We start from the raw sequence: 14,021 nt of genomic DNA, 5'->3' as shown, positions 1-14,021 counted from the left end.
CTCTTTAAAGTGTGTTTTGTTTATTCTGAACTAAACTGAAAGGAACTTATCAGTGGACAGTGATGTGGGGACCTCAACTTTCCTCATTTTGGCGTCGTCATTTTGCTCCTTCTGAAGAGAGTGACGTGGATTTCTCACTTAAGTTCACTAAAGAGTTGATCATAGGCTGAAAAAAAAGGGAGACGAGATGACAGCTCTCCAAAATTGTGCAGAGGCTTTTTAGATCGGGTACAATCACTTCTATCTGAACCACTTCTCTTGTCCACTTCCATCACTGCAACACCTGTTGGTTTGACCTGATAACTGCTCTCATATCTGGCAAACCGAGGGGCGTCCAAAACGGCCGTGTGGGGGTGCTTTAAAACTGCCTACCTTCTCTGGTCCAAACAAATCCAGAGCATTCAGGACCAGAATCTAAAGTTAGAAGGAGGACATGCTGGCTGCTGCATTGTTGTCAGAGAAGCCAGTGTGACACACAGAAATGTGTGTTCACATTATGTGATTTATTTTTGTGTATTGTGTATATTTCAATATGTAAATGTCTAATTGGGAGCATTAGTTCTGTTATTTTGTGTAAAATGTAATTTAGAGTGTGGTTCCAATTTGTGCCACAAGGAGGCGTAACCTCCAGGTGAGACAGCTTAGTGTGCTCGGCAGCCCTCATCTTCAGACTAGAAGAAGCGAGGATAGGAAACATTGGGTGCGTCCGAATTGTCCCTCCTATCTCCTTTCACTATCCACTTTACCTTAACCCCGGAAGCATTTAAGTGGCGGCCATGATAAGAGTCCTTCAAATTCTCTAAAAGTTAAGGAAAGGCGGGTCAGTGCTTCCTTTATAACCTCCTTTAGCATAGGATACACCGGACCATCCTTTACGAAAGGAGATGAGATATGCCGCCCCACAATTCCTTGCGGCCGCAACATTTAAAGCAAGTCGCGCATCAGACTGTTCACGGAAATGAACGATGATCTTAAAGTGACACAGATCAAGGGATAAAAAGATAAGAGACATTTTTATCAAGATGATGTTTTATTCAACATATTTAATTCACTTAAGAATGCTTTGTGCAGTTGTACATTTGTATGCTTCAAACATTATGTGTAGGTTATATCTTACATTAATGTAACAATTAATTTCATACAATCATACTTATTTTGATGTTGATTTATGAGTGGACAGGAAGCTGATGGTTTCACTTTTGTTACTTGTAGCCTGGTATTCTATATTGCTTTTATTTCAATCCCAACCTTGTGGTGATTAGGATTATTTCACCGGTAAGAAGGCACAGGCACAAGTTTTTTAGATGCGTTTTTTGTAGTCCATTTTCGGAACATTGTAGTTTCAACACGGCGGACTCACGTCATTAACCTCCACCGGCCCGTCGCAGTTAATGACGTGGCCTAGCGGAAAATGCGGTCGGATTGTCAGAGCAACGAGATCGCCTTTCCCTAAGTCCTTTATGAATTCTCCTAACATCTTTCCTTGACCTCATGACGTTTTTGCGGGGTTAAGGTAAAGTGGATAGTGAAAGGAGATAGGAGGGACAATTCGAACGCACCCACACTACATTGCTTTGTCTCATTATTTCCCTGTTATTAACAGGTGAGTAAATGTCACAAATCACATACATGTGGTCTATATATTCTTCTATAACATGTAGAAGCTAACGCCATCCTTAAGTGTGTGTCAGTGTGTTTTAAATGTGTTTTGAAGGTTTTAAGGTACTTTAGCTATGATGCTAACGAACGCTAGCTTAGCGCATCGCCACGTTCATATATGGGCGCCACTGTATGTCGGTCATGGCTTGTTCCTAGCTCCCATGTTCTTTTGCTAGTTTTGTAAAGCTCCTGCATATCTCTTAAAGTAACTGTGAGTTCATGAAGACTGTTCGTTTTCATATTTTGTACTTACTTATTTTCTTGTAAAATGTGTAACGCTAACTCCGCTAGCTTCGAAGTTTCTCTATTGGATTTCCCATGTTATTTGTTAGCATAATGCTAAGCGGGGATTGATCTCCTGTATGAACCTGTATGCAACTGTATTGCATTAATAAGAAGCTCTTAAGTAGCAGAACCAAATTATTTTATATTTCTTTAAAGAATAATAACACACAGAAACATTTATTTTGTAGTTTTGAGAACTTTTGCATGTAATATAAGACTAAGTATAAGTTTATGTATATTTCTGTGCATATTATGTTGAAATGTGGATAAAGTGTTGTTTTTGAAGAAACAGTTTAAGTAAAACTGAAATACATAAACATGTGTAGAAAAATAAAGACTAGAAGAAGCGAGGATAAGAAACACACTACATTGCTTTGTCTCATTATTTCCCTGTTATTAACAGGACAAATCTAATCTCGCAACAGTCCTCCATACGGGGCCTGTTACACCAGCACTTCAACATAGCATGTTTCCTTAATGTCTGATCATATAGTAAGCTCACTTTATCATCTCAGTCACTACACATCTTACTGATTGAACCTTTTACAGAACCTGATTTAGTCACAAAGAAGGCATTTACTCTTCTAAATGATTAAGCCTTCACCTGAAAGAATTTGGAGATACTGTGTTACGATACACTTTAGTGTCCTCTTGGGGAAATTTGTCTTGGACTCAAAGTGCTGCTAAACAGTCAGCTGCTTCCACTCGAATCAATAAATAAAAGAAACAATAGAAAAACACATCAAAACATGGACAAGACAACACAACATATATTGCACATTACCCATGGAAGATTACCCCAAGTGGAATAAAAAACATTACAATAATAATATTTAAAGTTTATTTATAATAATATATATAAAGAGTTGAGTTTTCTCCCCTCAGGCAGACGGTACAGACTGCCTGAGGTGAAGACTAAAAGGCATCTGGTCTCATTTGTAACTGCTGCTATTTCTTTTTTAAATAGCAGCTGAATTTTAATTTCTTGCTCATTGCACACTGCACTTTCACTTTTATCTACTGGAGCATCTCTGCTGGGCTTTCATGTTTTATGTATAATGCACCTGATGTTGGTTGGATCGTTTATTAGTGTTGTTTAGGTTTTGTATGTCTCTGGCTGCAAACAAATTTCATGGACAATAAAGATACCTTTGACCTTGGACCTTTAGAAAAGTGTTGGCACCGTGACTTTTTTCAGACATATTCTACTTACTTTTTTTAAAGATTCTATTTCAACAATATGATGAGAAATATATGTCAATTAATTTCATTGATAAAATAAATCCTATATTTTATTTTTGTTTGTTGTATAAACATTTGCTCAATATTTTTGGGCATTTCTCGTTATTTTTCTGATCTGTTTAGTTTGAAAAGCACGTTGTCATTTCAGCTCCAGGAGCAAACAGGACGCTGTTTAATCATCGGAGAGGGGAGCAGCACAGAGAACAGAAGCTGCTGCTGCTCGTTTGTTTGTTTTCGCACAACAATACATGACAACTGTTTGTTTGGCTGGAACCAATCAGATCATGTGATGTCCAAAAATAACCACGACTAATTATGATACCCAAACACACACACGCACAAACAAACGTGTTAGTACTGATATGAAGGATTTTCAAAACAATCCAAACCGCTCTGATTAAAAAAAGGGTGATGTCACAGTCTCTGTCTGTAGAAGAGTTTAACACAAATACAGTTGCAGGAAAAAGTATGTGAACCCTTTGGAATATTCTAGTTTTCTGATTAAATTGGTCATAAAATGTGTTCTGATCTTCATCTAAGTCTCAACAATATCAATCAATCAATCAATCAATTTTTATTTGTATAGCGTCAACTCATCACAAGTGTTATCTCGAGACACTTTACAAAAAGCAGGTAAAATACCTTACTCTTTGTCTGTTAACATTACAAAAGAGCAGGTAAAAAGACCTTACTCATTGTTATGTTACAAAAAGCAGGTAAAAGACCTTACTTATTGCTATGTTACAAAGATCCGGCCTATCCATCATGAGCACTTTAGTAAAGCAGCAAAAGTTACAGTGGTAAGAAAAAACTGCCTTATTAAAAGGCAGAAATCTTCGGCTGGATCCCCGGCTCATGACAAAACAGTCTTCACAGGCCTAGACTGCGCCGGGCTTGGAAAGGGATAGGGGGAGAGATGGGATAAGATGCAGGAAGAGGGATAGAGAGCAAGGGGGTGGGGGGAGGTAGACCGTCCATCAGCAATCCGGTGGGGAGGGGAGGGGGTGTGTGTGTGTGTGTGTGTGGGGGGGGGGGGGGGGGGGGTTGTTCTGGCAGGCCGTCAACCGACGATCTTGAGGAGCCTAGGAGAACTCAAGAGCTCCCAGGAAAGTAGGTGGTTAGTGACTGAGATTTATAAATAGATATATATATATATATATATAGATACATGCAGTAATATAATGTACTGTATATGCACAGAGAGAGAGAGAGAGAGAGAGAGAGAGAGAGAGAGAGAGAGAGAGAGAGGGGAGCTCAGGGTGCCAGTTCCCCCGGTAGTCTAAGCCTATAGCAGCATAACTAAGAGCTGGTCTACACCAGCACCAGCCCTAACTATAAGATTTATCAAAAAGGAAAGTTTTAAGTCTATTCTTAAAAATACAGACTGTGTCTGCCTCCCGGACCCCGGCTGGAAGACGATTCCAGAGGAGAGGAGCCCGATAACTGTGCCATCGGGCTTCATTGATACATAAAGCTGAGTATCATCTGCATAACAATGAAACTGTATGGAGTGTTTCCTCATAATATTTCCCAGAGGAAGCATATATAATGTAAAGAGAATTGGTCCAAGCACTGAACCTTGTGGGACTCCATGGCAAACTTTAGTGTGCATAGAGGACTCATCATTAACATGTACAAACTGAGATCGGTCTGATAAGTAGGATTCAAACCAACTTAAAGCAGTCCCTGTAATTCCAAGCAAATGCTCCAGTCTGTATAACAGGATCCGATGGTCAATGGTGTCAAAAGCAGCACTAAGATCTAACAAGACGAGCACAGACAGAAGTCCCCTGTCTGAGGCTAGAAGTAGATCGTTTGTAACTCTAACTAGTGCAGTCTCAGTGCTATGGTGGACTCTAAATCCTGACTGGAACTCCTCAAATAAACTGTTGTCATGGAGAAAGTCACACAGCTGTTTAGCTACCACCTTCTCCAGGATCTTCGAGAAAAAAGGAAGGTTGGATATAGGCCTGTAGTTAGCCAGAGTTCCTGAGTCCAGAGTAAGCTTTTTAAGTAGAGGTTTGATTATCGCTACTTTAAATGCCTGGGGTACATAGCCTGCCAGTAAAGACAAATTGATCATATCTAATATAGAGTTGCTAACTAAGGGAAAGACTTCCTTAAACAGCTTGGTTGGGATTGGGTCCAAAATACAGGTTGACGGTTTCGACGCAGAAAAAATGGAATATAGCTCTGAAAGGTCGATTGGAGAAAAACAGTCGAGACTAATATCTGGTCCTGGAACTGTCTCTGCCGTATCAGACGTATCCGCACCAGGTAAGGGCAGGAGGTTACCAATTTTGTCTCTGATGTCTAGAACTTTGTTGTTGAAAAAGCTCAGGAAGTCATTACTGCTGAGGGCTAGAGGAATACAAGGCTCAATGGAGCCATGACTCTCTGTCAGCCTGGCTACAGTGCTGAAAAGGTATCTAGGATTGCCTTTGTTTTCCTCGATTAGAGAGGAGTAGTAGGCAGCTCGGGCGTGACGTAGAGCCTTCATATATTTTCTATGACTATCCTGCCAGAATAAATGAGATTCCACCGTTTTGGTCGAGCGCCATATTCTTTCAAAATTCCGCGACGATTGTTTTAGAGTACGGGTTTCTGAGTTGAACCATGGAGCCACTCTCCGCCGCTTGACAACCTTCTGTTTCAGGGGAGCAATTGAATCCTGAGTAACTCTCAGCGAATCCACTGCACTATCAACAAACTGATCTAGCTGAGAGGGACGAAAGCTATCATAAGAGTTTCCAACTGGGTTGAAACACGGTACTGAATCAAAAACAGCTGAAATAGCTTCCTTAAATCTAGCCACAGCACTATCAGATAAACTTCTAGAGAGCACACCTCTTCCAGGCAGAGGTAATTCTGGTAGGACAAAATCGAATGTAATAAAAAAATGGTCTGATAGCAGAGGATTTTCTAGGAAAACTGTAAGGTTATGGATTTCAATTCCATAAGCTAAAACAAGATCCAGGGTGTGGTTGAAACGATGAGTAGGTTCGTTTACACCCTGGGTGAAACCAATAGAGTCTAATAGTGACATGAAAGCTGTGCTCAGGCTATCATTATCAACATCCACATGGATATTGAAGTCACCTACAACAATTATTCTATCACTGCTAAGGACTAAATCTGATAAAATTTCTGCAAATTCAGATAGAAACTCAGAATATGGGCCAGGAGGGCGGTAAACTACAACAACTAGAACTGGCTGAAAGGTTCTTGAGACTGGATGTGGAAGACTAAGAACAAGGCTTTCAAAAGAAGAAAAATTCAGCTTTGGTCGAGGGTTAACTAAAAGACTGGAATTAAAAATAGCTGCTACTCCACCACCTTGTCCGGTGTCTCGAGGTATATGAGTACAAAAATGACTGGGAGGAGTGGATTCATTCAAACTAACATATTTATCTCGACACAGCCAGGTTTCAGTCAAAAAAAGTAAATCAATATGCTGATCTGATATCAGATCATTCACTAAAAGAGACTTGGATGCTAAGGACCTAATGTTCAAAAGTCTGCAGTGAATCCTCCGATCTTGTAGCAAAATCGTATTCGTAGTTTTGATTCTAATGAGATTTTGACGATCCACGCCGTTTGGATGACTTATAAAAACGGGTCTGGGCCGGGGGACAGACACAGTACCTATAGTATAACTACAGTTCGATTCAGAATTACAGCTATAGTGACTGGGAGACAGATCTAAGGGAGGCGCAGAGAAGTGTGTAAGACTGCAGCTCTGCCTCCTGGTCTGAACTCTGTGTTGTTGTCAGGGTTTTGGACTAATAACCTCTGCTATGTTTCTAGATAATAGAGCTGCACCGTCCAAAGTGGGATGGATGCCGTCTCTAGCTAGCAGACCAGGTTTTCCCCAAAAAGACTGCCAGTTATCTATGAAGCCCACATCGTGTGCTGGACACCACCTCGACAGCCAGCGGTTGAGTGATGACATGCGGCTATACATGTCATCACTGGTCTGATGTGGGAGGGGTCCAGAGAACACTACGGAGTCCGACATCATCTTAGCAAAAGTACACACCGACTCCACATTAACCTTAGTGACTTCCGACTGGCGTAGTCGGGAGTCATTAGTGCCGACATGAATTACAATTGTATCAAATCTACCTTTAGTCTTTGTCAGCAACTTTAAATGAGATGCGATGTCGCCCGCTCTGGCCCCGGGTATACACCTAACTATGCCCGCTGACTTCGCTAGCTTCACATTTCGGACAATGGAGTCTCCAATAATCAGAGTTTTATTCTCAGCGGGTGTGTCGCTGAGTGGGGAAAATTTGTTTGAAACATGAAGTGGTTGGTGGAGAACCGTGTGCTTCGGTTTTTGACTATGCTTCCCTCGGACAGTAACCCAGCCACTGTCTCCCGGCTGCTCGGGAGCTACCTGGGGGGAAGCCAAGCTATGTCGGCCCGCACCGGCTACAGGTGGCTGGCTAACTACAGCTGCATATGATGACTCTGACTCAATGGTGCGGAGCCGTCTCTCTAACTCAGACACCCTCGCCTCCAAAGCTAAAAATAAACTACATTTCTTACAAGTATCATTATCACTAAAGGAGGACGAGGAGTAACTTAACATCTGGCACATAGAACAGGAGAGAGCAGGAGAGGGAGAGACAGGAAAAGAAGCCATTTTAAATAAAGCTAACTGCTAAGCTAAGCTAAGAGTAGGTACACAGTAACACAGTGCAGAGGAGGACAGAACAGAAAATTATGCAATACGCTCACGCTGCTCACTGCTCTGCTCGGGTGCTGCTCGCTGCTCTGCTCGGGTGCTGCTCGCTGCTCTGCTCGGGTAGACAAACACAGCTCAATAGACAAACACCGTCTGCTTAAACTAATACTACACAAACAATTATATGTTTCATGTTTTTGTTGAACACAACATGTAAACATTCACAGTGCAGGGTGGAAAAAGTATGTGAACCCTTGGATTTAATAACTGGTTGACCCTCCTTTGGCAGCAATAACCTCGACCAAACGTTTCCTGTAGTTGCAGATCAGACCTGCACAACGGTCAGGAGGAATTTTGGACCATTCCTCTTTACAAAACTTTTTCAGTTCAGCAATATTCTTGGGATGTCTGGTGTGAATCGCTCTCTTAAGGTCATGCCACAGCATCTCTATCGGGTTGAGGTCAGGACTCTGACTGGGCCACTCCAGAAGGTGTATTTTCTTCTGTTGAAGCCATTCTGTTGTTGATTTACTTCTGTGCTTTGGGTCGTTGTCCTGTTGCATCACCCATCTTCTGTTGAGCTTCAATTGGTGGACATATGGCCTTAACTTTTCCTGCAAAATGTCTTGATAAACTTGGGAATTCATTTTTCCGTCGATGATAGCAATCTGTCCAGGCCCTGATGCAGCAAAGCCCCAAACCGTGATGCCCCCTCCACCATACTTCACAGTTGGGATGAGGTTTTGATGTTGGTGTGCTGTGCCTGTCTTTCTCCACACATAGTGTTGTGTGTTCCTTCCAAACAACTCACCTTTGGTTTCATCTGTCCACAGGATGTTTTGCCAGTAGTGCTGTGGAACATCTAGGTGCTCTTTTGCAAACTTCAAACATGCAGCAATGTTTTTCTTGGACAGCAGTGGCTTTCTCCGTGGTGTCCTCCCATGAACTCCATTCTTGTTTAGTGTTTTACGTATCGTAGATTCGTCAACTGAGATGTTAGCATGTGCCAGAGATTTGTGTAAGTCTTTAGCTGACACTCTAGGATTCTTCTTCACCTCATTGAGCATTCTGCGCTGTGCTCTTGCAGTCATCTTTACAGGACGGCCCTAGGGAGAGTAGCAACAGTTTACCAGAAAACGAACTTCCCGTTAATCTTTCATCACTAAATGTGAACTTGTGAAATGTGTACTAGACTCCCACCTGGAGTTCCCCCTGACTGCCAGTCTGAATTATCATGATGAAATAACACGCTCCGCCTGAAAACAACAAAAAAGTTCACATGATAGAGAAAAAAACCTGGCTCAGTGAACTGGAAAGCACACAGTTCTGCCCTGGCTCAGTGAACTGGAAAGCACACAGTTCTGCTAAAACTGGATAAACTGGTTTCCAAGAAGAGAAAGCGGAAGTGAGAATCTCAGCAGCCTATAAAACGACAACGACCAGCAGCCGCAGCACATTTGATCCTGCAGAGAATCAAACATGAGGTCTCTGGTGTTTCTGCTCCTGGTGGCTGTGGCCAGCGCCAAAGTCTTCGAGCGCTGTGAGTGGGCCCGAGTGTTGAAGAGCAGCGGGATGGACGGATACCGCGGCATCAGCCTGGCTGACTGTGAGTACCAGCTTGGCAGTAGTTTTTACATATATTTTTCAATTTAGAATACAACATACTTTCATGATTTGTTGTTAGGTTTAGTTTATTTCACTGTTTATATTTCCTCTCCTGTTTTATTGTGTCTCATTCTTCTCTGGTGTTTCTGGTTTCCCATGTTTGCAGTTTTATTCTATCATTAGTCTTTAAGTGCTTCCTGCTTTATTTTGTAGTCTTTGCCCCTGTGCATCATGTCCAGTGTTTCTTCCTGCCCTTTCGGTTTCCCTCCAGTTTTAATTACCCTCATTGTCCTCACCTGTGTCTTGTGAGTCTCACCTGGGTTTGATTACCCCAGTGTCTATTTAGTCTCTGTGTTCAGACATGTAGAAGGGCTACAGTAGATGAACACTGTAGGTATGCAGCTGAAACGTGTGTGTGGTGAATCATCAGTCATACTGCATTACACAATAAAATAATACATGACATTACAATCTTGATAAAAACGTAAGGGCTTAATGCAATAACAAAATAAAACAAGGACAAAGCAAAAAGCAAAAATGATGAAGTGTGAATAAAAAAAAAGATCGGCAGCAGCAGGTCTGTGGTGCAAACAGCAACTCTTCTAGCAGAATCTTCTTCAATGTAATGCACATGCAGTTTCCAGTCTGTTCTGCTGCAGAAAGGTATGTATGTGTGTGTGAGTGTGTGTGCAGCTGGGCGTCATTTAATGATACAGCTGTGGGGAAGAAGCTGTTCTGCAGGCTGCTAGTCTTCCTTTTTCATTGTACTGTATCTCTGACCTGATGGCTCGGGGGGCATTGGACTGAGGCCCCTGGGTGGGTTGGGTCTTCACTGATGCTGCTGCTGTCTTTCTTTTGAGCATGGCTAGCACACACCGTGTCCAAGTCTGGGAGCAGAGTTCCCACTCCCTCTCCCACTTTGTGCTGTTTTCACTCCTTGGCAAAGTCCTTCCAGATCTGTGCAGTGCAGCTTGCAAACCACACACTTCCACAGCATTTTGTTTGACCATTTTAAAAAGTTCTGGTCATGTATCACTGTAGTATGTTCAGTATTCCATGAAGGGCTAACCCCAGATAAGACTTCTAGATAGATATGGGGCTGTTGTGTTGCAATGTGTAACTTTCATGTTTCAGCTGGTATGTGTGGTTTTCTGTGCAGGGGTCTGTCTGTCCCAGTGGGAGTCGCACTACAACACCCAAGCCACCAACCGCAACACTGACGGATCCACCGACTACGGCATCTTCCAGATCAACAGCCGCTACTGGTGTGACAACGGCACACCCTCATCGAATGCGTGCAACATCAGATGCAGCGGTCAGTAATGAACCACCAAACATTTCACTTTACTGTGTAGCTGGATTTTTAAAGTGCTACACCAATTAAGTCTTATCCTTATTATTGTTGTTTTTTCAAGAAGACTCTACGACTGCATGATTTTGAATTTCAGGGGCAAATTCAGAAAGAATGGATTATAGGCATAGACTGTATTAAACATAGACGTAGTCTCAGTGGCAAAGGTCTGAAGCTGAATGTGTGGCGGTGGCCATATTGGAAATGCTACCTCAACCAAACTTGGCAGGCTTTTAGCCTCCTGACAAACAGCTACAACCAGTCTGCTAGCAGTCAGAGCAGTCACACTCCTAATTATGCATAACTTGTATTATTCTAATAAATCAAAAGTTTATTATAAAATTATTCCACTATTCAGTCTGTGCTGATAAATAAACAAGCTATTCAGACTAAATTAGTTTCTTGAGCCAGGCATGTTTATTTCTGTTGTCAAAATGGGCATTTTAACATGGTTGTTGATGGAACTTCAAGAGCTTTAGCAGCCACCAACTAGTGGACACTTGAGGTACTGCAGGTATTTGCACTTCTGGATTCTGCAGCTTTTATGGCTCTCAAACTTGTGCATATAAGACAAAATAAGACAGAAGTATACAAAATCCTGATCCATAAAAACCAGGGCTAACCGCAACACACGATAAGAGTGACATTTTGAGATGGTGGTAACTGCGCCGCAGTATTTTCAAGAGAAGTAGTGATCCCACAGCACACACATTGCTTCTTGCAACACGGCCTGGAGAAAAGATTGTCTCTTTATTCTGTTTTGCTTTAGATAATGACAGGAAGTGGGAAAAGAGCTCTCGCATGGGAGCCGGCCCCCCTTCCTCACGTAAAAGAGCCAACAGAGCCGACGTGTTCACAAGCAAAACATCACTAATCTTACCACAGCTTTGAGAGGCATTCTCTCCACTTCTTGTCTTCGATAGACTAAGTTTCTTTTTCTCCTTCACAGACCTTCTGACTGACAACGTCGCCACTGCCATCACTTGTGCCAAACGTGTCGTCAGGGATCCTAACGGCATTAGAGCCTGGTAAGATCTGATTTAACTTATAGAAAATACTTTGATATGTTCATGGACTTTCACATAAAAAGACGAGTTACTGGATGTTCTTCTGTCTGGTTGTAGGGTGGCTTGGAAAGTTCATTGTCAGAATCGAGACCTGAGCTCCTACGTGGCAGGATGTGGAGTTTAACCACCAGATGAAAAAAGGAGACTGTCATCAGCATAATATATAATAACTCACATCTTCAGATGCTGTGGATTCAAATGTTTTTTTATGTCTAATCCTGCAGGAGTAAAACAATAAAAAATAAAGACGACTCTTTAAAGTGTGTTTTGTTTATTCTGAACTAAACTGAAAGGAAGTTATCAGTGGACAGTAATGTGGGGACCTCAACTTTCCTCATTTTGGCGTCGTCATTTTGCTCCTTCTGAAGAGAGTGACGTGGATTTCTCACTTAAGTTCACTAAAGAGTTGATCATAGGCTGAAAAAAAAGGGAGACCAGATGACAGCTGTCCAAAATTGTGCAGAGGCTTTTTAGATCGGGTACAATCACTTCTATCTGAACCACTTCTCTTGCCCACTTCCATCACTGCAACACCTGTTGGTTTGACCTGATAACTGCTCTCATATCTGGCAAACCGAGGGGCGTCCAAAACAGCCGTGTGGGGGTGTCTTAAAACTGCCTACCTTCTCTGGTCCAAACAAATCCAGAGCATTCAGGACCAGAATCTAAAGTTAGAAGGAGGACATGCTGGCTGCTGCATTGTTGTCAGAGAAGCCAGCACTTCAACATAGCATGTTTCCTTAATGTCTGATCACATAGTAAGGTCACTTTATCATCTCAGTCACTACACATCTTACTGATTGAACCTGATTTAGTCACAAAGAAGGCATTTACTCTTCTAAATGATTAAGCCTTCACCTGAAAGAATTTGGAGATTCTGTGTCACGATACACTTTAGTGTCCTCTTGGGGAAATTTGTCTTGGACTCAAAGTGCTGCTAAACAGTCAGCTGCTTCCACTCGAATCAATAAATAAAAGAAACAATAGAAAAACACATCCAAACATGGACAAGACAACACAACATATATTGCACATTACCCATGGAAGATTACCCCAAGTGGAATAAAAAACATTACAATAATAATATTTAAAGTTTATTTATAATAATATATATAAAGAGTTGAGTTTTCTCCCCTCAGGCAGACGGTACAGACTGCCTGAGGTGAAGACTAAAAGGCATCTGGTCTCATTTGTAACTGCTGCTATTTCTTTTTTAAATAGCAGCTGAATTTTAATTTCTTGCTCATTGCACACTGCACTTTCACTTTTATCTACCGGAGCATCTCTGCTGGGCTTTCATGTTTTATGTATAATGCACCTGATGTTGGTTGGATCGTTTATTAGTGTTGTTTAGGTTTTGTATGTCTCTGGCTGCAAACAAATTTCACGGACAATAAAGATACCTTTGACCTTTGACCTTTAGAAAAGTGTTGGCACCGTGACTTTTTTCAGACATATTCTACTTACTTTTTTTAAAGATTCTATTTCAACAATATGATGAGAAATATATGTCAATTAATTTCATTGATAAAATAAATCCTATATTTTATTTTTGTTTGTTATATAAACATTTGCTCAATATTTTGGGGCATTTCTTGTTATTTTTCTGATCTGTTTAGTTTGAAAAGCACGTTGTCATTTCAGCTCCAGGAGCAAACAGGACGCTGTTTAATCATCGGAGAGGGGAGCAGCACAGAGAACAGAAGCTGCTGCTGCTTGTTTGTTTGTTTTCTCACAACAATACATTACAACTGTTTGTTTGGCTGGAACCAATCAGATCATGTGACGTCCAAAAATAACCACGACTAATTATGATACCCAAACACACACACGCACAAACAAACGTGTTAGTACTGATATGAAGGATTTTCAAAACAATCCAAACCGCTCTGATTAAAAAAAGGGTGATGTCACAGTCTCTGTCTGTAGAAGAGTTTAACACAAATACATGGGATGATGTCACTCGTTTTAATGAAGGCTATAATTTTTGGGTTAAGGCAAATATTAGGTTAATAAAGCTACGGTTTCGCTAGCTTCTCAAAACCGCTGATTAGCTAATCGGAGATCGTCTGAAGCATAACGGTAGTCATCCAACTGTGGTGTAGTTAACTATAGCATAACG

The 14,021-nt window shown here is 41.5% G+C and overlaps 1 protein-coding gene across 1 annotated transcript; it reads left to right on the top strand.

Moving 5' to 3' along the window:
* Positions 1-9,263: 9,263 nt before the first annotated feature.
* LOC132992260 (lysozyme C-like) lies at positions 9,264-12,150 on the top strand. The gene is made up of 4 exons (XM_061061463.1): positions 9,264-9,482; positions 10,641-10,796; positions 11,782-11,860; positions 11,957-12,150. The coding sequence occupies exons 1-4, from the start codon at positions 9,356-9,358 to the stop codon at positions 12,021-12,023; spliced, it is 429 nt and encodes a 142-aa protein (XP_060917446.1). The 5' UTR covers positions 9,264-9,355; the 3' UTR covers positions 12,024-12,150.
* Positions 12,151-14,021: the final 1,871 nt, after the last annotated feature.

This window comes from Labrus mixtus, chromosome 17 (genome assembly GCF_963584025.1).
Source record: "Labrus mixtus chromosome 17, fLabMix1.1, whole genome shotgun sequence".
In the NCBI taxonomy this organism is placed as follows: domain Eukaryota; kingdom Metazoa; phylum Chordata; class Actinopteri; order Labriformes; family Labridae; genus Labrus; species Labrus mixtus.
The sequence above is the reverse complement of the archived record's forward strand: the minus strand, read 5'-3'. Positions and strand labels throughout refer to the sequence as shown.

Excerpts from the sequence above, each read along its gene's own strand:
- LOC132992260 (XM_061061463.1), top strand. The coding sequence starts at position 9,356 with ATGAGGTCTCTGGTGTTTCTGCTCCTGGTGGCTGTGGCCAGCGCCAAA. Across the intron at positions 10,797-11,781 it reads GTGCAACATCAGATGCAGCG|ACCTTCTGACTGACAACGTC; the intron begins GTCAGTAATGAA and ends TCTCCTTCACAG. Across the intron at positions 11,861-11,956 it reads CCTAACGGCATTAGAGCCTG|GGTGGCTTGGAAAGTTCATT; the intron begins GTAAGATCTGAT and ends GTCTGGTTGTAG.